At 53.6% G+C, this 21858-nt stretch overlaps 1 protein-coding gene across 1 annotated transcript; it reads right to left on the bottom strand.

Annotated features, from left to right (window-relative positions):
* Nucleotides 1–14706: 14706 nt before the first annotated feature.
* LOC138929964 (heat shock transcription factor, X-linked member 4-like) lies at nt 14707–16117 on the bottom strand. The gene is made up of 2 exons (XM_070289612.1): nt 15635–16117; nt 14707–15243 (listed from the first exon to the last, which is right to left on the bottom strand). Exons 1-2 carry the CDS (start codon nt 16115–16117, stop codon nt 14707–14709), a joined length of 1020 nt encoding a protein of 339 aa, XP_070145713.1.
* Nucleotides 16118–21858: the final 5741 nt, after the last annotated feature.

The following is a 21858-nucleotide window of genomic DNA, read 5'->3' as shown; positions in this document are numbered from 1 at the left end:
TAACAGTATACTCAAATCTATAGCAACCACTCAGAATGTGTAATTTGCTTAACATAGCATCTGGACCCATCAGTTCAGTTCAGTTGCTCAGTCATGTCCAATTCTTTGTGACCCCATGGACTGCAGAACGCCAGGCTTCCCTGTCCATCATCAACTCCCAGGGCTTGCTCAAACTCATGTCCATCAAGTCAGTAATGCCTTCAAGCATCTCATCCTCTGTCACCCCCTTCTCCTCCTGCCTTCAATCTTTCCCATCATCAAGGTTTTTTTCCAATGAGTCAGTTCTTTGCATCAGGTGCCAAAGTATTGGAGCTTGAGCTTCAGCATCAGTTCTTCCAATGAATATTCAGGACTGACTTCCTTTAGTATTGACTAGCTGTACCTCCTTGCAGCCCAAGGGACTCTCAACAGTCTCCTCCAACACCATAGTTCAAAAGCATCAATTCTTTGGCCTTCAGCCTTCTTTATGATCCAGTTCTCATATCCATACATGACTACTGGCAAAACCATAACTTTGACTACACAGACCTACGTCGGCAAAGTAATATCTCTGCCTTTTCTATGCTGTTTATGTTGATTATAGCTTTTCTTCTGAGGAGCAAATGTCTTTTAATTTCATGACTGCAGTCACCATCTGCAGTGAGTTTGGAGTCCAAGAAAATAAAATCTGTCACTGTTTCTATTGTTTCCCCACCTATTTGCCATGAAGTGATGGGACCGGATACCATGATCTTATTTTTGTGAATGTTGAGTTTTAAGCTACCTTTTTCACTCTCTTCTTTCACTTGCATCAAGAGGCGCTTCAGTTCCTCTTTGCTTTCTGTCATAAGGGTGATGTCATCTGCATATGTGAGGTAATTGATATTTCTCTTGGCAATGTTGCTATGCCAATAGCAAGCTGCTCAAAGATAGTCCTCAGAACCCCAGAGGGACACAACAGCAGGCTGGCAACAAGGTGGCTTGGAGCACTTTTTTTTTTCTGCCCTTGTCAGCCAATGGTAGGTCCCAAAAGCAAATGAAAGACCCTGGCATAATTTTCCTGGTTCCCTTCCCCATAACAACTTTGTGCACCAAGTTTAACCAAGCCTTTCAACTTATGGAACCCTCCCTGCTGTCCTAGTGACTGTGTACTGTTTATGCACCCAGCACACAGATGTGAAACTTGAGGCTGGAAAAGGGTCATCACTGGCTCCAGATCTTAAACCCTGGCCACTGAGCCACAATACCACAATGCCAAGGACAAACCCAGGCAAGGACACTGATCTGGGCTGCTCAGCCTTGCACTGTGAGGCTGATGGCCATATACCCTCATGGGTAACAGGGTACCTGGAGGGACACTGGGGCACAGAAGCTGGGGTGGGCAAGCAAGAGACAGCCTCCAGATAATGGGCTGATCGGAAATCACAATTTTGCATAGGGAAAACATGGCCTTTGCAATTTAGGGTCCAGGTTAATTCTAAGAATATGATTAGCTACCAAGCATGGAGTAGGTGAGGCCTGGGTGCCATGCCCTAAAGGTAGCTTTCCATCCTGTCCAAAGCTAACACACAGGCTTCTCTGAGACAGAGGGGAATGCCCAGCAAGGCAAGCAGCGCCAGCAGCAGCACAATGCCCCTTCTCCTCATCTCCTCTACTCGCATTGCCTATTGGCGCTTGAGAAGTGTGCTATGAAAGCAAGTCAACCAGGTGAGCCTAATGCTGCTGAGCTTCTGGTGTCATTGCCTGTGTCTCAAAACCAGAGACTTCTGAATCACGTTAACACCCCAGAATTGTGTGGGTGGACCCAGGTTTTCTGGTGCTGTACTGAGAGACTGCACAGGGCTCTTTCAGCTCTTGTCCTGAAACAAGATGGTGGACAGGTGTCCAGAATTACAAACTAGTGAATACACTAGCTTGCCAAGCGTCCTCCTTCTTTTTAGCTCTAGGTTCCACCCATGTCTACCACAGAAGACCGTGGTTGGTATCAAAAGATTCCACATTCTGAGGCTGTTTGGCAGATGGTGTGGTGTATAGTCATCCAGGTTGACCTGGAGCTGGCCCTCAGTCCTGCCTGTCCCAGGAAGGGCATCCCTCTAGGCCAAAGATTGGAGGAAGGTAACAGAACCAGTACCCCTGGGCCTCTGTCAGTCCTCTGAAAGCATTGGCTCTTATTGGGGCTAAGATCACTTGTGTCTAATGCTTTGTCCAAAACCTTTGGGGGCCACAAGAGTTTAGGGATTTAGAAATCATTAATAGTGACAGAGATCAACACTAAGGCAGGTGCATGCAAACACACTGACACAACTGCAATGAACCATGTGACTGTTAATACCAAGTGGGCTACATAGCAAAAATTCAGGATATTATAAATAGCTTCTTGTTATCATTCATTTTTGGTTTTACTACCAAAAGGGTTTAGGTCAAGCTGGTGAAAACCCTTGGCTGCTGAGGTGTTCTGGGTGATGGAATGGTGGACAGTAGATCATGGACCTGAGGCAGCAGGCAGATGTTGACTCCTGCACAGTTCAGGGAAGAGGCTCACAGCTTCATGGATTCCTAGTCCTGCTAAGAACTTGTGATCCTAGCACTGGTCCCCCCAGTTAACAAATCCTGGCAGTTTGACTCAGCTCACAATGCCTCTGTCTCCAGGGGCCACTATATACATCCTTGCTCAAAATCCACCAATGGCCCTCAAGCCCAAAACCAGGCCACATCCTATAGAATCTTTGACACTGGGGGCCAATGGTGTCCATGTTCTCCTCCTTTCCTAATCTGAGGCTCCTCACTATCTCCCTGTCTCCCAGCTGCAGACTTCAAGGTACATGCCTGCATTCCCACTCATTCCGGGGAAAGCTTTCTTGGCAAAAGAGATGCCTCTTCAACCAGTATTCATAGTAGGTGCTTTCTGGTTTACAGACTGCTTTTGTGTGAATCATCCAGTGACTGCCTCACTCCCATCAGATACACAAACAAATAATATTACTAGTAATGGGCACGTTTCACACTGTGCTCATCCTTCAGATAAACAAATGGAGACTCTGAGAGGGAGTGATTTGCTGAGACTCACACTCCAGCAGTGGTGGTGCTGGGGACCAATCCACGTTTGAGATGGCAGAACAGAGTGTCTGCTTCCTCCCACAGCACCTCTGTGGAGGACCAGAGCATGCCCAGCCTACCTGGCTGCTGCACATACCTGCCTGCAGACTTGCCTCTGCAGGCAATGGATGAAACTTCACAGCACATCAAAGTCTCTAGAAATCCTTTGCCAAAAATCCCTCAGAGGACCTATACAGATGGTGTCAGGCTGCGGGCCTTCCATAAGCTCACCTGCTCCAGATACACACCTGGGCTCAGTTCACTCCATGGGTCTAACCCTTGGGGGCCTTCCCCCATTTCCCAGCCAAGGAGACCCTCTTCACTACAAGACCCAGCTAAGATGGCCCTCCCATCTAAAAAGCTCTCCATGGTCCCTTGATGTGAGTCAGTGTTTGGTCCCCCACATTTCATGCTCCCCAACCTCTGCCTCGTTTCAAGCTCTGCACTTTACAGGTCTGCCTGGAAGATGCGCTCCAACCTCCCCACCCCCAGCCCTGAGTGATGCAGGTATGAGGGAACACCTGATGGCCTGCATGGTGGAGGAGCCTCTTACAGGACAGGTGTCCTTGGACTTGAATGCACTTTTTCTTTTGAGGTCTGGCACCCAGATCTGTCCTCTCCCATCAGATTGTGCTTACACCATGGCTAGCATATGGCTTGTGACCAGCACACTGGAAGCAGTTCTCTTGCCCAACCCAGCAGTCTTCTGATGCAAAAGATGCCAAGAGCCCCTCCCACCAGGCTGCATGCAGAGCAGAATGTGGTGCCACCTGGGCAAAAGCACTTGGCGTCCTGTATGTACACATAGCCACTGCTTGGGCACCAAATCCTGGTTTCAGTTTTCCTGCTTGGTCAATAGCAATCACGAGGCCTCAGGCAATGTGAGGGCCTGACCACCAGGGCTCACTGTGGACACCTCCAATGCCTGTCTGTCCTCTGAACGTCCCAATGGGCTGGCAGGAACTGTAAGGTCAACATCACAGGTGAAGGGATGCCCTGTTCAACCATGCCTGCTCCCTGTCCCCTTGGTGGTGAGTCCCCAGCCAGCCTCCAGAACCAACTCCCCACCCTCTCCACCCGTGCAAACAGTCTCATGAAGGACCCATCCCAAGAAGGCTGGCCCTGGAGTGGTCCAAGTAGAGGTGGCAAGATGGGGCCTTGGTACCGGGTTGACATCCCTGTCCCGCTGGTTATGAGGACCCATCCTGGGGGTAGTTGATGTGCACTCAGACCTGGGCTCAAGACTACAGTCCAGCTGCTAGAACTTTTCTGGGCTGGCAAGGGGAGAGGAATTCCCCAGCAAGTGAGAAGATCCAGGCGTGTGGAACGTGGGGTGAATTGAGGGGAGTGACTTCTTAGCTTTGCTGTATGCAGGCAGATGACCAGCCTAGGATGAAGAACAGTGAGAACCAAGCAAGGATGTGGCCAGGGTCTCTCCAGAAGCTGACAAAGCTTCAGGCAATGGACAAACATCAGCCCAAGATTTGATAGGAGTGGCTGAATCTCAAAGACACTGAATGTTCCGCCAAGGCAGACCTGAGCCACTGGCATTGGACGTCCTCTTGGGAAAACATGCATCCCTGACACGAAGGCCAGGGAGACTGGGAGGCATGTCCCAGAAGACTAGGGCATCCCAGACATCTCTGAACTTCTGAGCCTGCAGGAGCAGCCCATTTCCCCACCCCATAAAGAGCTGGTCCCCTGCCCAGGGAGCAAACTGGACCAGAGTCCTCCTGCACAGCCCCTCTGTCCCAGAAATCAGGGGAGCTGGCTGCCCTGATCTGCAGCAGGACCCATGGCACTACCAGCATGAAAACCAAGGAAGCACGGGAAGAGCTGATCATCTACTGCCCGGCTGCCAAGCAGAGCAAAGTCACTGTGCAACACGTGCTGGGCATTCGGGGCCTGGTGATGGAGGAGATGGACAACACCCATCTTCCCCCATACCTGCTGCCCAGGGGCTGCAGCAGAGGTCATGGGGTTGCACTGAGCTGCCAGGAGCCAGGGACCATGATGAAGGCTGCCACAGGGCAAGTGGTCAACACAGCATGGCCTCCTGGAGGCTTGATAGGTGAGTAACCAACCAAGGTATAGTCCCAATGACACTGAGGCCTAGAGCAGCCACCCCAGTAAACAGGTGAAGATCCCTCGCCCAGGTTCAGCCGCTGAGCCAGTTCTCAGGTCTGGAACTGAGGAACAGGAATGGGGCAGGTCCCCAGGAGAAGGATGCTGCCACACCCCAGCAAACAAATATGGGAATGACCCCGTCCCCTCCCAAAGGGACCATGGGCTCTGAGATGGTGAACCCACATAGTGAGATGGGACCACCAGAGGGGTGGAGGTTACCAGACACACAGTCAATGTGACACCGACATGAGAGACATTGTTAACTCTGACTCTGCGGCCCCTTCTGGACAACCCCCTGGGCTGGGGTTTCTGGGCACAAGGGAACAAGGGGCAAGGGACGTGGGGCCAGTCCCGAGGATTTGTCAGTTGGTCTTGAGCTGGGGGGCCTGGAATGCAGTATCCCCCACAGCCAGGTGTAGGGCTTAGTGAGACATCTGTCGAGGAGTCCTTCAGAATCTGGGGAAACGTGATATGAAGGAAAGATGGTAAGGCCGAATGAAAACCCAGTGTGAACTCCATCAATTAAAAGAGAAATGCATAGAAAAAGAAGGGGCATACACGCCCCATTCATGAACTGGAGAACCTTCTCACTTCTGGTAGTGCCTCATGGGCATCCTCTGCTCCTGACTCCTCACACCCTCTCTGTGCTTGGCCAAGTTGCCATGGTGGGCACACAAGTATTCAAAGAGTAGCCACACAGGGCTCCCTCCCAGAGCACGATAGTCCACTCACTGAAGTCCTCTCACCATGAGTATGGGATGGCAATGCACACTCCAGTCCACACTCCCTTCTTCTCATTCTTGCAAACTAAACAGCTGGATCCATTCTGTGGGCCGCAGCCTGGTGTCCAGAAGCCCCCTCCAGTGCTGGTGGTTGTGGCACCCAAGTCATGGCCAACCTGCCCAGATGGAGGACAGTGAAGGCCACATAGACCCCAGAGCTTGGGAATGATGGACATGTGTAAACCAGTATCTCTCACCCCCGGGTCAGACATGATATAAAAGCCTGTGATGTGAATGCTAGCAGGGCAGCGTCAGATGGACGCAGAATATCCCCCAGGCCCCCTAGGTGGTGCCCCATCCCCTGGGCAGTCAGCACCCTGAGGAGGGGCAGCAGAGTGGCCACCTGTGTCCACAGGTTCCATGTATGCCATGTCCTCTCAAAGAACTGCAGCAGAACTGAGATGAAATCAGAATTACATCCAGCTCTCAGGCTGGCCCCTCCATCTGGGCCATATGGAGAGGGGTGCGGTCAACAAGAGCTGCCCTGGGAACAAAGGGGAAGTAGGTCTGGCTGACCTCCTGGAGCTACATGGCTACCCCTGGGCTTGTCCTGCACGTGGGAGTCTAAGGCCCAGAACCAAAGCTAAGTAGGTACCGAGGGACCAAAACAGATGTGAAGGAGCCCTCTCTCACAGGCAGAGTGCTGGACGCCAGGGCAGTGTCTCCTCAGGGACTGCTCGCTCCAGGTGCCAAGCCTGGGGTTGGATGGTGGCCCCTGGCGGGAGGACCTGACAGACACAGGCTGACCTGTGGGGCACTTATGGCTCTGAGACACCAGGTAAATACTGAGTCCATTGCTAGCCCACAAACAGAAGAGGGCAAATCTGCAATACAGACACCAGGGCAGGATGAGCACCCAGACCCTGAAAGAAGTGCCCACAACTTGGTACAAATAGGACATAGAGCTCAGCGGAGAGATGGGTAACAGACATTTTGGAGAGGAAACCACATCGGCCAAGGAGGACACAAGGGAAACCCAGAATCTGGGTTGAGCCTGTCCCAGGTCAGTGCTGCCCACAAACGTACATCAGGGACAAAGTGGAACCCTCACAAAGCCTCAGAGATCCAGGTGGGGTGGGAGGCAGCACTCCCCATGGCTCGGTCCTCACATCTGGGTATGTGAGGAGAGCTGGGGCCAGCAGCAGGGAAGGGACGGGTGTAGAGAAATGCCATGGAGCAGGGCCTCACAGCTGCCACCATCAGCAGGCACACTTCATGGTATCCAGTTCACTGGGCAAGGTCTAGTTCAAAACCAGGATGCAGGAAGAACAGCAGCAGCCCATCCACAGTTCACAGGACCCTCCCTCATGATCTGAAACTGCTACTGGTTTTGGATGTGTCTGGGGTGTCTGGAGGCAGCTGGTAACCAGTCTTGGGGCGAGGAGTAGGGCACCAGCATGAGGGAGTTTGTGGTGATCACTTGGGTCCCCACAGTGCTGAAGCCTCAAATTCAGGAGGCAGCCCCTGCCCCTCAACTCATGGTCAAGAGGCTTCTGCAGGGAGAGAGCAGGTTGCTTGCTGGAAGGGAAAGCACTGCTCCAACTCAACATTCCCACGGCAGCAGTTGTGTGGGTACCCAGCTAATAGGAACCAGGGAGATCCCGGCCTTGCCTTGCTGGGTCTTGGTGACCCTGTGGGGGTCTGGACTCGTGCACAGCTGCCACAGTCTGGGAGAAAGTAGGGGACAAAGGCGGGCAGCAGGAAGATGCAGGATGTCCCAGAACTCCCAGATGAGAGTTCCTGATACTTTGGCAGATGGAGAAATGGGTGTTACAGTCGTGCCTGGAGGGAGGACAGTAGGTGGTCAGGACAAGAGGAGCCAGAGGTCCAAGGGCAGGACAAGAGGAGCCAGTGGTCCAGGGGCAGAACTGCATGAGAAAGTTTGGGGGCTCGGATGAGCTCTGCACAGAGCCCAGGGCCAGCACAGCCACCAGAGTGCTGGGTGACAAGGAAGGAGACTTGGGACTACTGGAAGCCCCCCAGGGTACCACGGATGGGTTGGGGCTTAAATAGGAGAGGGCTCTGCTGTGCTTTCCATCCAGGGTTGAGGACAGATGTGCTTGCAGCATGACACAGAATTAATGGTGTGTGCAATACTGGCTGGAGGAGGAGAGACAAGAGGGGTCCAGACTGACAGGGGGCTGTAGGCTAACAGCACCAGCCCCAGGCCATGAGGCCTGAGCTCATCTAGTAGCAGTGAGGACAGGAAAAGGAATATTTACTGTGATCAGGCACTTGGGAAGCAGGGACACAGCAGGCAGGGTGGCGGTCAGGAGCAGAGTCAGGTGGCTGCCCTGGGTGGGCTGAGCCCCCAGACGAGAGGAAGAGGACAGGAAACAGTTTTGAAGGTGAAGCTGCCTTTTTCTGAGACATCTCAGGTTCCAGGGGCAGCAGGAAACACAGTGAGGATTTTCCTTCACATCTGCAAAAAAACAGATAGACTGTTGCTCAGCACTGGGCCAGCAGTCCCAGGGTGGCTTGGAGAGGAGCCAGCCTGGGCTTTCAGCCCAGGGATGGGAAATTGCACCCAGAGGCTGTGCCTCTACCTGCTTCCCTGGCCCCTGGGGTCCACTCTGAAGCTCAGATGCAGTTGCTGAAGACCCTGGGTGCGGTCATTTTGAATCTCACTGAGTCTCACGGACTGGACACCTATGGCAAGGACTCAAAAGGACACAGCCTGGCCTCTGCCATGAAGCTGGACAGGCCCACTCTCTATGGGTTCCCTGGGCCCACAGCTTCAATCCTGTCAGCCCCACCCGCCTCTGATAGCTCCACCCAGGCCCAGCCCTGCCCCACCCTGCCTCCCTCTCCAGAAGCTCCTTCTCACCCAGGTCTTTCCCACACTTCAGCCTCTGACTCCTTGCCCTGTTCCTCCTGCCTCCGCCTCTCTCTTCTGCCTAGCCGCTCACTTCCTGGTCCTCCTCTGGGCTCTGCTCCAGGCCACTGATCTGGAGGATCCTCCTGGCCTGACCTTCCAGGTGCCTCAGGGTGTGGTGGATCCTGTTTCATCTCCTAGCAGATAGGGCTGGTGAGGGAATGCACCTTTGTTCATATGTGCATGTCTGCATATGTGTATGCCTATGTAAATGTGTGCATGTGTACCTGCATGTGTATGGGCAGCCGTACACACCAGAAACGACAGGTGTCAGTGTTTGTGGGTGCCATGCAACTGAGGCCAGCCAGTGCTCTCAGCAGTCTCAGTCCTGGTGGTGGACCACTGTCCTGCCTGGTGGCCACAGCCCGGCCATCCCAAAGTGCCTGTGACTCACTCTGTTTGCAGGAAGGGGGGGACCTGCTTCATGTATGGAGTTTACCTTCAGGCAGGGCTTTCCAGGCTCTGGGACCAGGAGCGCCTGCCATGTGGCCAAGCAGCACCTTCAGGTTCCCTCCATGGCCACAGTCCCCACCTGCTTTCTTTCCACATGTGTGTCCTGGTGACGCCTTGGGACACATGTGAAGGCATCCTTGACCTCCTTCCAGTCTCGTACTCTGCCCCCAGACTGTGACCCCAAGCGAGACCCACCTGCCCCCTATGTGCAGCCCCTACCCAGGCCTGACCCTGCAGGGCTCAGCTGCTTGTTCACAATTCCCCTCCTGGTGGGGCCCAACCATGAGTCCATGGAGGGCAGCCAACTGAATATGGTGACCCCAGGATCCTTCCAGAGTGGCAGTGTGAGGAGAGGAGTCATTTTCTCTGGTTCCTTGTGGGGGTCTCCTGGACTATAAATCACCATCATTCCTGGGGGATGGGTTTCTGTGCTGCTTACTGAGGCATCGTGGAGTCCCTACCCAGCCACATGAGGACAGGCCAGCTGCTGTGATGAGCAGAACCAAACCTAAGGGAACCTGCACATGTGTTTCTCATCAGTTGGGCCCTACTGTTTCCTTGTGGTCTGAGGCCTCTGCTGAGGAGAAGACCATGGTGGCTTGTTCTCCAAGATTTGTGTGTTGTCACTGATGATTTTCTTCCTGTCAGTCAAGCAGGCAGAAATGTGTTTTCTCCTCTGGCCACCAAGCAGGCACCCTCTGCTTCAAGTGGTAGAAGCACTTGAGCCCCTTCTTGCTCAGGGATTCCACCCACACTGATGAGATTTGGAGGCACCCAGGAGGGGATGAGTTGGCTGAGAAACTGAATGGTGGAAACTGGCAAGCCTGGGATCCAGTCACATACCCTAGTACAAGGCATAGCAATGGCCAAGCTCCAGGGGCCAACCAGGCTACCTGGGAACCAAACCAGACCCAGTGAAAAATGTGACCCTTTGTCACTCAGCAGGTGGGCAAAGTTTCAACCAAATGATGCTCAGGGCCAGCCAGGGCATGAGGATATAACACCCTTGCCTGTGGTTGCTGGAGTGGAAACAGGGGATGCCTTTGTGGAAGGCCATTTGCTGGTGTGTGTCAGCACCTTGGATGTGTGTCCTTTGCCCCGGGCCTCCTCCTGCATGGCTCTTCAGTGAGTGTGTGGTCATTTTGAGTGGCTGTATTGGCAGAATGAGTTTTCCCTTCCCTTCCATCAGGGGAAAGCATCAGTAACTTGTTGGATCCCTGAAACTGGGAGATGTAAACAGACACCATGTAAGATGAAAACATGCACATGAAGTTGTGCAGATGAGGAGGAGTGTACCCGAGGTCCTGGGACTGGAGAAGACATCCCCCACTCCCCCCTTGCCCTGGCAGAGAGATGTCAGAGCAGGGCTGATCGTCTGGCTTCATTTGCCGGCAGCCGCAACAGGATGGCACCTGGTGGCTCAAAGTAGAAACCTTGTTGGTTCAGGAGGCCGGCAGCCGAGGTTGAGGTGTTGGCTGACGTTAGCTCTCATGAGGGCTGTGGAGAGAGTCTGTCCCATTTCTTCCCCCCTCTCTTCCAGGGCATTGCTGGCCATGGTGAGACTGTCTGGACTTGGAGAGCTCTGCCTTCCTCTTCACCCCAGTTCTCCTGTGTGCCTGTCTGTCTCTAAATATGTCCTTTGTATGAGGACAGCCGTCCTGTTAGAGGAGGGTCCATCCTGTTGAGCTCACTTGACCCCCATCAGCTCTGTGAAGACCTTTTCTTTGTATGTAATATCACACCGAGGTACTTGGGATTGAGACTCCAGCACCTGACTCTGAGGGGACACAATGTGATTCCTCACCCCCTACAAAGGCTCTGAGGAAGGAACACACTGGAATGTTCCAAGGATGGGAGGATGCCCTTCATGGCTACTGGGGGTAAATCCAGGGGCAAAGAGAGCAGGCTGCCAGGTTAGGAGCCAGATCATGTGGGGCCTTGTGGGCCTGTGATAACTATGGCTCTGCTGTGCTCAGGGAAGGAAAGGCCCCGGAGGCTCTGGGCTGGGTGTCTCTGGGACTGTATCCCTGTCGTCACAGCCACATGGAAACAGAGGCTTCCAGCCAGGTGCTGAGACCCTGCTCAGGTTCAGGCTGGCGCCTCTGTTCCTCCCCCTCCAACCCCTTCCAGTGAACAGGGACTCCCTTCCAGGTATAAGGAAAGAGGTGAGGATGGAGGTGCGTGTGGTCAGGTCCCCTGCAGTCATGGGGTATTTCTCTGTCTTTTGGTGCCTCCTCAGGTGTCAAATGAGTTGACAGTAACCTAGCAGGTTATTTGAGGTTTGATTTCTGTGATTCCCTGCATGGTGCTGTCCCAGGCCCTGGCAAGGACAGGGAGTGCACTCATCCCAGAGGTTCCTTCTCTTTGTTCTTTCTCTAGGCTCTGGGCAGGGGCCAGGGCATCTGATGACAGTGGAGGCTGTGGTGTGGGAAGGGCTGGGAGGAAGGTGGCTCCCAAAGGCATGGTGAAGATAACTGGCAGGGCAGTCTGAGGTCCAGGGCAGCCCCAGGACTGAGGCTAGGTTGGTTAGCACAGATCTGCCCTCATCAACCTTGGTTTAAGATGGGGGATATGCAGAGCATGGGCAGGGATGGGCCCAGGAGCTGAGGGGTGGGGTAGCGTCTGGGGTGGGGGAAGTCAAGTCCAGGACAGTGCCCGTCTGTGCTGGGAATGGACCAGAGCCTGCCCACTGCACTGTGAAGCCAGGGAACCCACCCTCCCTCCTCAGTGCTTCTAGGGTTTTGGTGCCCTCTGTCTTGGAACTCACCAACTGCCTCTCTCCTGCTGTCCTGCCCTCCTTGTTGACCTCCCAACAGGCTGCATGTGATGGATGGGTCCTCTGGGTCACCACCCTCCTATCAGTGGACCCCGTGGAGACAGATGAAAAAAGCCAGACCTCTCTGACCCCCTCACAGGCTTAGAGGATGCTCGGGCACGTGGGGCTGAGGTCCGGCCCAGGGCTGTGAGCTTGGAGGCTACTGTGTCAGGCTCCTGAAGTTTGTGGTTCTGTGTGTCTGCAGCCATGTGAGGCCCTGGGAGCCCTGGGAGGTAAAATTCAGCTGTCTGTCCTTCTGACAGCCTTATGGAGTTCTCATCTTAAATGGTGTCAAGCTCCTGGAGCAGCAGTGGAGGCCCGTGTTACATGACCACTGGCACTGTACCCTGGCCGTCCACATAGCACATTGGTACTGGGTGGATGTGGCCTGGAGGGACCTGCTGGGGCAGAGGCTGGGGATGAGCCCCACCCAGATCCAGGCCTTGCTGCAGGATGGGAACAAGTTCAGCCTCAGTGATCATCGGCAAGTGAGGCCCTGCCCCACGCTGCCTTCATGGCCCCCAGTGCTGACCTGGATCTCAGCCAGGTTGTGTCCGTTTGTTTTCTGTTGAACCAGTTGATGGGGGGTGGGGAGGCTAAGATTTCTTCAGAGGGACAACGAGGTACCTTGGCTGGGAGACAATGGCACGAGGTGCCTGACCACCTCCCTGGCCTCAGTCTCCTTTTGTGCTCTGAGCAGAGGCGGGTCCAGGTCTGCACATGGCGCTTTGTATGTGTGTGTGTGTGTGTGTCCCCACATATGTCTGTGTGCCTGGCAGAGACTGTGAGAGGCAGGAAAGCACCCAGCCTGGGTTCAATACCCACAGTGCCAGCAGCTGGGCCTGAGCAAGTCCCCTGATTCCCCAGGAGTGAGGCCCCACAGCAATACCTCTCTGCTGGTAAATCCCTTGGGGACCTGATGCCTGCTGGCTCCGCTGGAGCCCTCCTGCTCTGTCCCTGTAGCCTGCAGTGGTCAGACTGAGAGCTGCCCATGGCCAGATGGGTTCATGGAGCACCAGGCCTCAGTCTTTCATTTCGCCACCTCCCTGGCTTGGCCAAGGTGAGCCCATCTGAAAATGCTCATCCAGAGGACCCAGTTCACCTCAGGTTTCCTCCGTGATATGGTCTTAGTCTCTAGCAGGCATGACTTTGAATCACCTTGTTCTCCTTCTGTGTCCTGTCTTTGCACACAGGTCTCGTGGAAATTGGGGACACTTTACTGTGCCCAGAAAACCTAGATCCTGAAGAGGTAGAGGAGCTGGAGAATCAAGCCCTGCTATGCAACCTTTGACAGAAGTACCTGACTGTGCTCGACAAGCCCTGCTGGCTGCTGCAGCCCATCCCTGGGAGGGGTGGGAAGGACATCTTCCAGGTGGACATCCCCAAGCACCTGATCCCCTTTGGGCAGGAGGCCTGTCCAGGATCGGCTGTCGAGAGGAAGGTGACCAAGAGACCTGCACATGGTGATACTGTTCAGTCACCACTGCTCCCTGGACGTGCCCATCTGGTTCTGTCTCAATCGGCCCCACCCTGGGGTGTGCTGCCAACTTGATATGGGTCGGGGGTCTGGGATACCCCTTGTGTGGTGCTGCTTGGGACTCAGCATGAGTCTCCAGAACCTTGACTTTTATAATAAGATGGCATCGCCACTCATTTTGGCCCTGCTGGGTCTGGGTGGTTGAGAGAAATGTGTTGTTATGAAACCGATTAGTGTTTTTCCCTCTTTGTTCTGGTCCAAACTCCCTGATGTTGAAACAGTGTCTGGGGGTGATGGAGGAAGACCGGGGGTGGGGCTGAGCATGAGCAGCTGGTAAGGCTTCTGGCAGGTGGAGAGGCCCACAGGCCCAGAAACAGGCTGTGGTTTGTCCTTGCAGGTGACCCTTGCCCTGCTCTAATGTGTCCCTTGGCTCACAAAGCATGTGTGTTGGATGTGGTGCCTGGCCACCTCACATCCAAAGACAGACTCCTAAATACACCTGCGAGGGCAGAGTGACAAGGGCTGGTGTTCACTTTGTGGAAACCTTGTACTTGTCTTTGGGTTTGATGTCATGTGTTTGTAAGGCCCTTGGTGGGTAGGGTGACCCTGCTTTCTTGTCAGCCTCTTGAGGGGTGGCCCCTGGATCAACAGCTGGAGATGCTCAGCTACTGAACAGAGACTTGTGGCACCATTGGGGGACCCAGGAGAAGTCCCTTCTGCTTTAGGGTGCATGACTCAGGGAAGGTGACACCCCCAAGGTCAGAAGCCTGGCTGGGCCATCTGCTGAGCAGTGACCAGCCTGTCCTGGCTGGCCTCAGCACTTGGCTAGTGAGCCAGACTCTTGGCCAAGCATGTGAAATGCTGCTGCTTCAACTGAAAAGGGACCATGGGGGCCAGACAGAAGCCTGCATGGGGCGTGGGCTGCCAGCCTCATCTGGCTCGCCCTGTGCCGTGTGAATAGTGTGGACAGACAGAAAGAACACAGACTTGCAGTCCTCATTCTTTATTTACTCCTGTGTAGTTTTGTTCCACTTCATTAGAGCCAAAAATCGATTTTTGATTACAAGAGAGTACTTTTGAGTGTCCTTAGGAACGTGAGAGGTCAGGGATTGGGCTTGTCCTTGACCTGCTCACAGAGTACACATTTGTAATCTGAGGACTCTCCCTGCTCCTCCTCTGCCTCAGGGGCCTCATTTGGGGCCGTGAAGGAAAGAGCTGCTGTCAGGATGGAGTAACAGGTGTTGTACAAAGCCATCACTGAATCATAATCTGGGTACTCTAGGGGGCTCTCGGGCATTTGCCCTGTACCCTCCCTCCCAGAAGTAGCTGGGGGTGCAGACGTGGTATTGCTGGATGTGCCCTTTCCACTGGGGCCACCCTCCTCCCTGGGGAGATGGTTTGCCCCAGCCTGCCTGGGTACACTGCCCATGGACCAAAGGTGAGAGAGCACAAATGATCGCCGGCTGGGGGTTCTGCGAACAGGTGGGGTTCTCTTCTGGACTTTCTTGTCGGCCTCTTGGGTGCACTGGTTGTGGTGGAGTCGAGGAGAGTGTCTGGTTGCCACCGCTCGCTTCTTTCTCTTTGGGATGTTCTGCAGGAGGAGAGGCTTGTCTTTCTGAAAATTGGAGTTGCGATAGATCTGAAAGAAAATGAATCACTTTAGAAAGCAAGGGGGAGAAGAGGCCTTCCTCGCCGCCCTCCTCCCCACCACCGTCCCAGCCATGTCTATGTATAGAGACAAGATCTCTTCATTCCGGAAGGTTATGAGGCTCTAGCATGTTTCTCCTTAGAGCACCCCTGGGGCCATCCTCACTTGAGGTATTACTGGCGGTCCCTGACATTCAGTGGCCACTCAGGATCTGGAGTCACCCCTGTGGATCCTGTCTAAGGTGGGTGGTGGAACAAGACAGACCTTGTGTTCTCCTCTCCTTAACCACCCTCTCATGAGAACAACGTTCCCCTGGGAAATGAAACCCATCCAGCACTCAGCTTATCTAGTCTAGCCTCCCCAGAAGGACTTTCTACATTACCATCATCTTCTTCCCTGCAGAGTGACCCAAAGGGGAGATTTTACTGAAACCGTACAGGTTCAGTTCACGGATGAAGCTTTTGATGTTGTCTGTCTCAAAGATCTGGTCTGCACCTCTGCGCTGGAGGACCTCTGTCTGGAAGAGATCTGCCTCAATGACCACCATGTCTCCCTCATCGTTCCAGTGCACAGAGGTGAAGGCCTCATCCTCCACAATTCTCCAGAGCTTCCTGGGGAAGGACAGCCCGAGGAAGGTGTGGTTCTCTTCCTTGTTGGCTATTTGTGGCTTCAGGCCCTGTTGGGGCAGATTGTCATGGAGGCCTGAATCTGGGCTCTTGGGTTGGTCACCCTGCTTCTCCGAAGTCTCCGCTGAATCAACATTTGGATCTTGGGAGGACTCATGGGGGTCCCCTGCTGCAGGCTCCCCATAAGTTAATGGGGCCAGTGGGGCTGTGTGTGCCTTCTGGGAACTCTGACTAGCCATGGAGCCAGTCTAGCTCAGGAGCATTCTCTACCCCAGCGGTGAATGCTCAGGGCAGAAAGGCCTCAGGCAAGGGTCGGGGTGCCCCATAAATACTCTCTGGAGATTCTAGAATCTGGGTCATTGGCCAGGCAGCCAATTAAGTGGTTAGCTTCCTTAACTGTTTCATGATGTCACAGAGGTGATGTGGAGAGGCAGCCCTGGCTCAGTGTGGGGGAGGTGTCTGGGGACGGAGATGGATCCCCAGCTGGTCTCTTTTCTTAAAGAACAGAAAATAATGTTTCAGGTTGCCTGCAAAGGCTCACATCTGCTTCCAGGTGCCTTGTTCCAGGGGGCCAGGCCCTGTATGGGTTGACAAATGTGCCCCTGGCCCCACCCCCTCCCTACCAATGGGCAGGGCTGTGGTTGGCTTTTGCTTAAGGGCCAGGTCCTGGCGAGTCCTGGCTTGGTTACCACTGTGAGAGATCCCAGGGGTCAGATGGGCCCCTGGCAACTGTCCCTCCCAGAAGATGGAATCCATAGCGGGCTGGTTAGCCTAGCCTTTGTTGGTGGTCCCACCTTCCCACCCTCGGGCCTTGGCCTTGCCCCTTTTCTGGCTTTGTTGTCTTCTGGCTGGTGCTGCCGGTCGTTCTGTCCCACTCAGATGGCCCCAAAGTCAGAGTCCTGTTGTCCTGCCCCCTCCACTCCCTAGGTTGAGCTCTCCCCAGAGTAGGGCTCTGCTTGAGCACAGTGTGAGCAACCTAACATTCCACTTGACTGTTCCCCAAGTACCTGAGACACAGACTCCCCAGGATGCCATGTGGGAAGGCAGAGCCATGTGCTTTGCTGAGTTTGCAGCCTCCCGAGCTCTGCCCACGTCTAGACATCATCCCACTGCAGATCATAGGCTGCTGTCTTCAGTTTCCATTTCTTCCCATAAAGACTGCTTTCCTGGCCCTAAAGTGCTCACTTTTGGAACACCTGTGTGTGTGCTTTTCTTGTTCCCTGCCCAGAGCCTTGGATTCAGCCTCCCTGGAGGCTGCCTCAAAATTATTGTTTCCTTCATCAGTGGGTTGATTGGGCTTCTGCTACTCCTGATCCTGGCCTCCCATGTCCAACTTGGGTGTCCATGGGTACCTGCCCTTTGAAGAACTTGATTGGGAGCTCAAGGTACAGCTTGTTCTATTGAAAACAAGCATTTCACTGGTCCTCTCTGAGGCCAGCTCTGATCTTGTCCGCCCCTGCCCCTGTCCCCACCACCACTGTGGACCTGTTCTCCCTTACCTAGATGGGAGATACATCAAATGATTTTGTTGGCTCACTTGTTAAGCACCTTTCAAGGGGCTTCCTTTACAGACACTCACTCCCAGGGACATGTCAGACTTGTTGAGCTAGGTGTCACCAGAGGAAGCCCCCATCTACCTGTATTTGAAAATGGATGAGTGTCCATGTGTGGGAATGGACAAAACTCCATTGAGAGTCACCTGTCTTCAGCGCACATGGGTGATAGGGCAGTGGGTTTAGAGATGTCTTCTCTGACCTTTGTGGGCCACTGTTCTTCAAAATCACCATGTAGGGAGCAGACTGGCACCTTGGAAAGGCCCTTGTGTGAGGACCCTTGGGCACTGTCCCCCTAGAGAAAGCACCCCCCCAGTTCTGCCACTCAGCAGGGTCATTTGCCCTGTGTGAGGGCCACTGCCTGGTGTCTGAAAGGGGAGAGCTAAGAGGGTGTGGAAGAGGCTTGCCAAGGGGCCTTGCAGCCTGAGAACTGGAGGCTAGAATGGAGCTTGCAGGCCACGACCTGCACTTGCTCCCTTGCCTTCGTGCTGCTAAACAGGTTGACAAAACATTCCTTCAGGTTGGTTCATCTGACTGGGACATGACCCTGAAGGCTGTGATCATCAGTGGGGGTCCCTGGTGGCTCCTCTGAAGGGGACCAAAGACCGTGGTATCTGTGGCAGCCTGGCTTGATGGCCTTTCTTGCCTGACCCCTCTCTGGGCCCCTCTTCATCCCCTGTGTTCTGAGGCAGCTGCTTTTTCTGGTCCCCCTCCTCTAGGCACCATATGGGCCCTGGCAGTGTGTTTGTGTGGCATCAAGTTTTGTAAGCTGTGACTCAGGACACTTGTGTTGTGTACACAGAAGTACTCATGATGTCCAAGGCCTGCCTTTCTCCTCCTCACTCTCCTGCCTCTGCCCTTGGCATCCCCACATTGGAGTTCCCCAGCCCAGAGGCCCTCCAGCTACTCCCCACCCTCACTGCAGCTGGTATGAGGAGCCCCATGTGTTGGGCTGCAGGATGCACCTGAGGGATGCGTTGCATCTGGCAGGGCCTGGCCTCTGTTGGCACTGTGATGGTGGGGCAAGAATCTCTCACACTGTTGTCTTCAGACACTCCTCCACTCTCCACTGTGGAAAGGGGTTGGTTGGTTTGTGTTCCAGGCCATGTCTGAGAATATGCACTTCAATAGGATGTGGAATAGCTAATCAGCCAAACATGATGATTCATATATAAAACTAGTTAACTTTTCCAGTTAGACCATAGTGGACCATAGTGTTATTAGCTTAGCTGTGTTCAATTCTTTGAGACTCCATGGGCTGTAGACCACCAGTATCCTCTGTCCTTGCAATTCTCCAGGCAAGAATACTGGAGTGGGTCGCCATGCCCTTCTCCAGGTGATCTTCCTGACCCAGGGCTAGAACCCAGGTCTCCCACAATGCAAGCAGGTTTTTATCCTTTGAGCTATCCCAGAAGCCCCATTTCCAGTTAGAGCGCCCGTTAACTTTGGTTGTTGAGGAGTGTTCCAGCAGGAAAAACTTGCTCCAGGAAAATCAAGAACCACTCTTTGTCTCTGTCCCAGCCTGTCTTCCATCCAAACCATTATATTCCTTCACTGCAGCCCCAACAAAAATCAAGTCGTTGATTAATGGCCAATTATAAAATAAGATAATTTAAAGCTGATTAACACATTAGGCTCTGGATCCCTGGCACCAGGAAAGAGAGGGTAGTTCCATGGATTGCTTGGGCATCACTTGAAAGGCAGTGTGGCCAAAGTTCTGCAGGATTCTTTGCAGATATGGGTGGAAAACACATTCTTTATCCCTGTGGTCAATAGCAATGTGCTAAGAGCCAGGACCCCTTCCTTCCTGCCCGAGAAGGAGATGTCGCTGGGGTTTATCCAAGATGCAAAAGGACACTTCACATCAATGATCCCTTTCATATTTTCCCATCACCCCTAAGACATTATGCAATACTGAAGGGTGCCACCACCCAGCCTCATCAGACTCACCCCTCACAGAAGAAACCCAGCTTTCCAAAGCCCCAAAATGACCTGGCTCAGACACCAACTCCAGGTTGCTTCTCCTGGAACCCCACTGCCCTGCCCCGTGTTGCCTTGTTCTGTGGGACTAGAGGATGTCTCTTCAACTTACTCCTGTGACTCTGGCTCCTAGACCATCGCTCTAGGAGTGGGGGTTGTCCTGCTTCTCCTAGCATCCTCACGGCTAACATGGCCTTTCAGGGAGCAGAGGTCTGTAAAGGTCTTCAGAATCAATGAGCCAGTGGGCAGGGGCTCAGATTAATTGCTTGCTACCTCCTTAAATAACCCAGACAAATCCAAGTAAAAAGAGATAATGTAGTTTTTTGAAAATGATACACAAAATGACAGAAACATAAATTCACTATGATCACCTTTATTATTATCTAAATCTCACCCATCAATATTGCTGTTAAGTAAGCTCACATTTCCAAAACAGTTCTAATTGCAATTCCAATGTATCCCTTTCAGGGTCACAAATCAAAATGGAAGAGTGCCCAATCTCTTTTACAAAGGAGCAAAACCCTTGTACCTGAACTGGGTAACCACAAACACATTTTGATCCTCATCATTCACAAACTAAGACATTAAAGTTTATTTAGCCTTCTGTTCAGAGAAGGCAATGACAACCCACTCCAGTAATCTTGCCTGGAAAAATCCCATGGACAGAGGAGCCTTGTAGGCTGCAGTCCATGGGGTCGCTAGGAGTTGAACATGACTGAATGACTTCACTTTCACTTTTCACTTTCATGCAGTGGAGAAGGAAATGGCAACCCACTCCAGTATTCTTGCCTGGAGAACCCCAGGGATAGGGGAGCCTGGTAGGCTGCCGTCTATGGAGTCATACAGAGTTGGACATGACTGAAGCAACTTAGCAGCAGCAGTAGCAGCCTTCTCTTAAATTATCAGTTTGGAAATTTTCTAAAGAAAACAGAGATGAATCTCCATGTCATCGTAGAGAACAGGAACCCAAAGATGCTACACAGTGGTTCCCTCAACTGGCCCTGGCCCTCACTTCTGAAGGCTGACTGCTCCATCTTCAATCACAGAGGGAAGGATCACCTGGCTGCTGCTCTGACTCAGGCCCCCATTTCCTCCTCCCTTACTGCCACTGCAGACAGGGGTGGGAAGGCCCCCTGTCTTTGGTTGACTCTGAACAGAAACACCATGACTTGCCACTTGCTGGTCTCTGCCTAGGCTTGCAGACCCCACAGGAACTCATAGCAGCAGAGTGGCTGCCCTCCTAGGGTGCAGAGGAGGCCGAGGAGGATGCAGCCTCCACCCCCTCAGCCCCAAAGAGCTGCAACTCCACAGGGCCCTGAGCCTCTCCTGGGTCCTGAAGGTCTTCCTTGGCCTTGCTTGGCTTACTCAGGTCACTCATCTCGACCACAAGCATGATTTCTAGGATCAGACCACAGACAGGAGTGATTCAGGGGAACAGATCAGGACCACGGGCCTTGGCTGAGAAACGCACCCAGGATGGTCTGACACAGGCGGCTTAAGTCTCCTCTTGAGGGGTCCCCTAAGTTCTCCCTCAGGGTCCTCACCTAAATTCCTTCAGAATCCAAGAATCTCATCACCAGTCTATGAGGTCCCACTGCTTATATCAAGTCTTCAATGTTCCCGAGACCTTGTGCTTATGCAGCCACCAGAATTGCCCTGGGCTGACAGCAGGTCCTGGGACCTGTGGGGTCCCCTGTGTCCTCTTTCAAGGTCCTCATCTTGAGCCCTGGTATTTCCAGGGATGCCCCTTGTGTTGATCGGAGGTGGGGCCCTCACCTCAAGGCTGCCACAGCACCAAGACCCTTAGGGACAGTTGTGGACATGACATCAGGGTTCCATGCCCAGGGTTTCCCAGAGCTGAGAGGATATACCCGGCCATCTTCAACCCTCCTACTCTTCACTTTGACTCTCAGTAGGTCTGGGCACCTCTTTCTCACCCTGACATTGCTCCCCTTAGAACCAGGCCCTCCCCAGCCAGGACCCCTGAGAGGCAAGCGGGAGTAGGGGGCTCATTCCCACAACACTGCTGGGGACCAGGGTCTGAGAGCATTGAAAACCTGGATGACCTGGGGCCCAGAGCCCCCCACAGGGTTCTACCTTGACTCATAGCACAGCTGGATTCCTTCACTCTGCTGACCCGAACCTGGGCACCTGACCTAGGCCCTCACTTCTTCCCTCCCACTGGGATCAGTGACGTCACATCTGGACGCCATTCCCCCAGTCCCCCAGGTCTGTTGGGAGAGTAGTACATGTATCTCCTGGGGACCTTCAGTCTCCTCGAGTCTCCGCAGGATGTGGGCCCCTCTGTCTGCCCACCTGTGACTGCACCACAAAGACCAAGCCTCTGAATCCCTGAGTTCACTGAGGAAGTGAGGGGGCATGGGGTCTCAGCTTGCCAACCCAGACTGGGTCCCCCAGGATGCCTAGTAGGAGTGGAGTGTATTCTT

The sequence above is a fragment of the Ovis canadensis genome, chromosome X, assembly GCF_042477335.2.
Source record: "Ovis canadensis isolate MfBH-ARS-UI-01 breed Bighorn chromosome X, ARS-UI_OviCan_v2, whole genome shotgun sequence".
NCBI lineage: Eukaryota > Metazoa > Chordata > Mammalia > Artiodactyla > Bovidae > Ovis > Ovis canadensis.
Note: the sequence above shows the minus strand (reverse complement) of the source record. Positions and strands in the feature narration are given on the sequence as shown.

Coding starts and splice junctions, on each gene's coding strand:
- LOC138929964 (XM_070289612.1), bottom strand. CDS start 16,117: ATGGCTAGTCAGAGTTCCCAGAAGGCACACACAGCCCCACTGGCCCCA. Junction 15,244..15,634: donor CTGCAGGGAAGAAGATGATG/GTAATGTAGAAA, acceptor ATTTTCTTTCAG/ATCTATCGCAACTCCAATTT.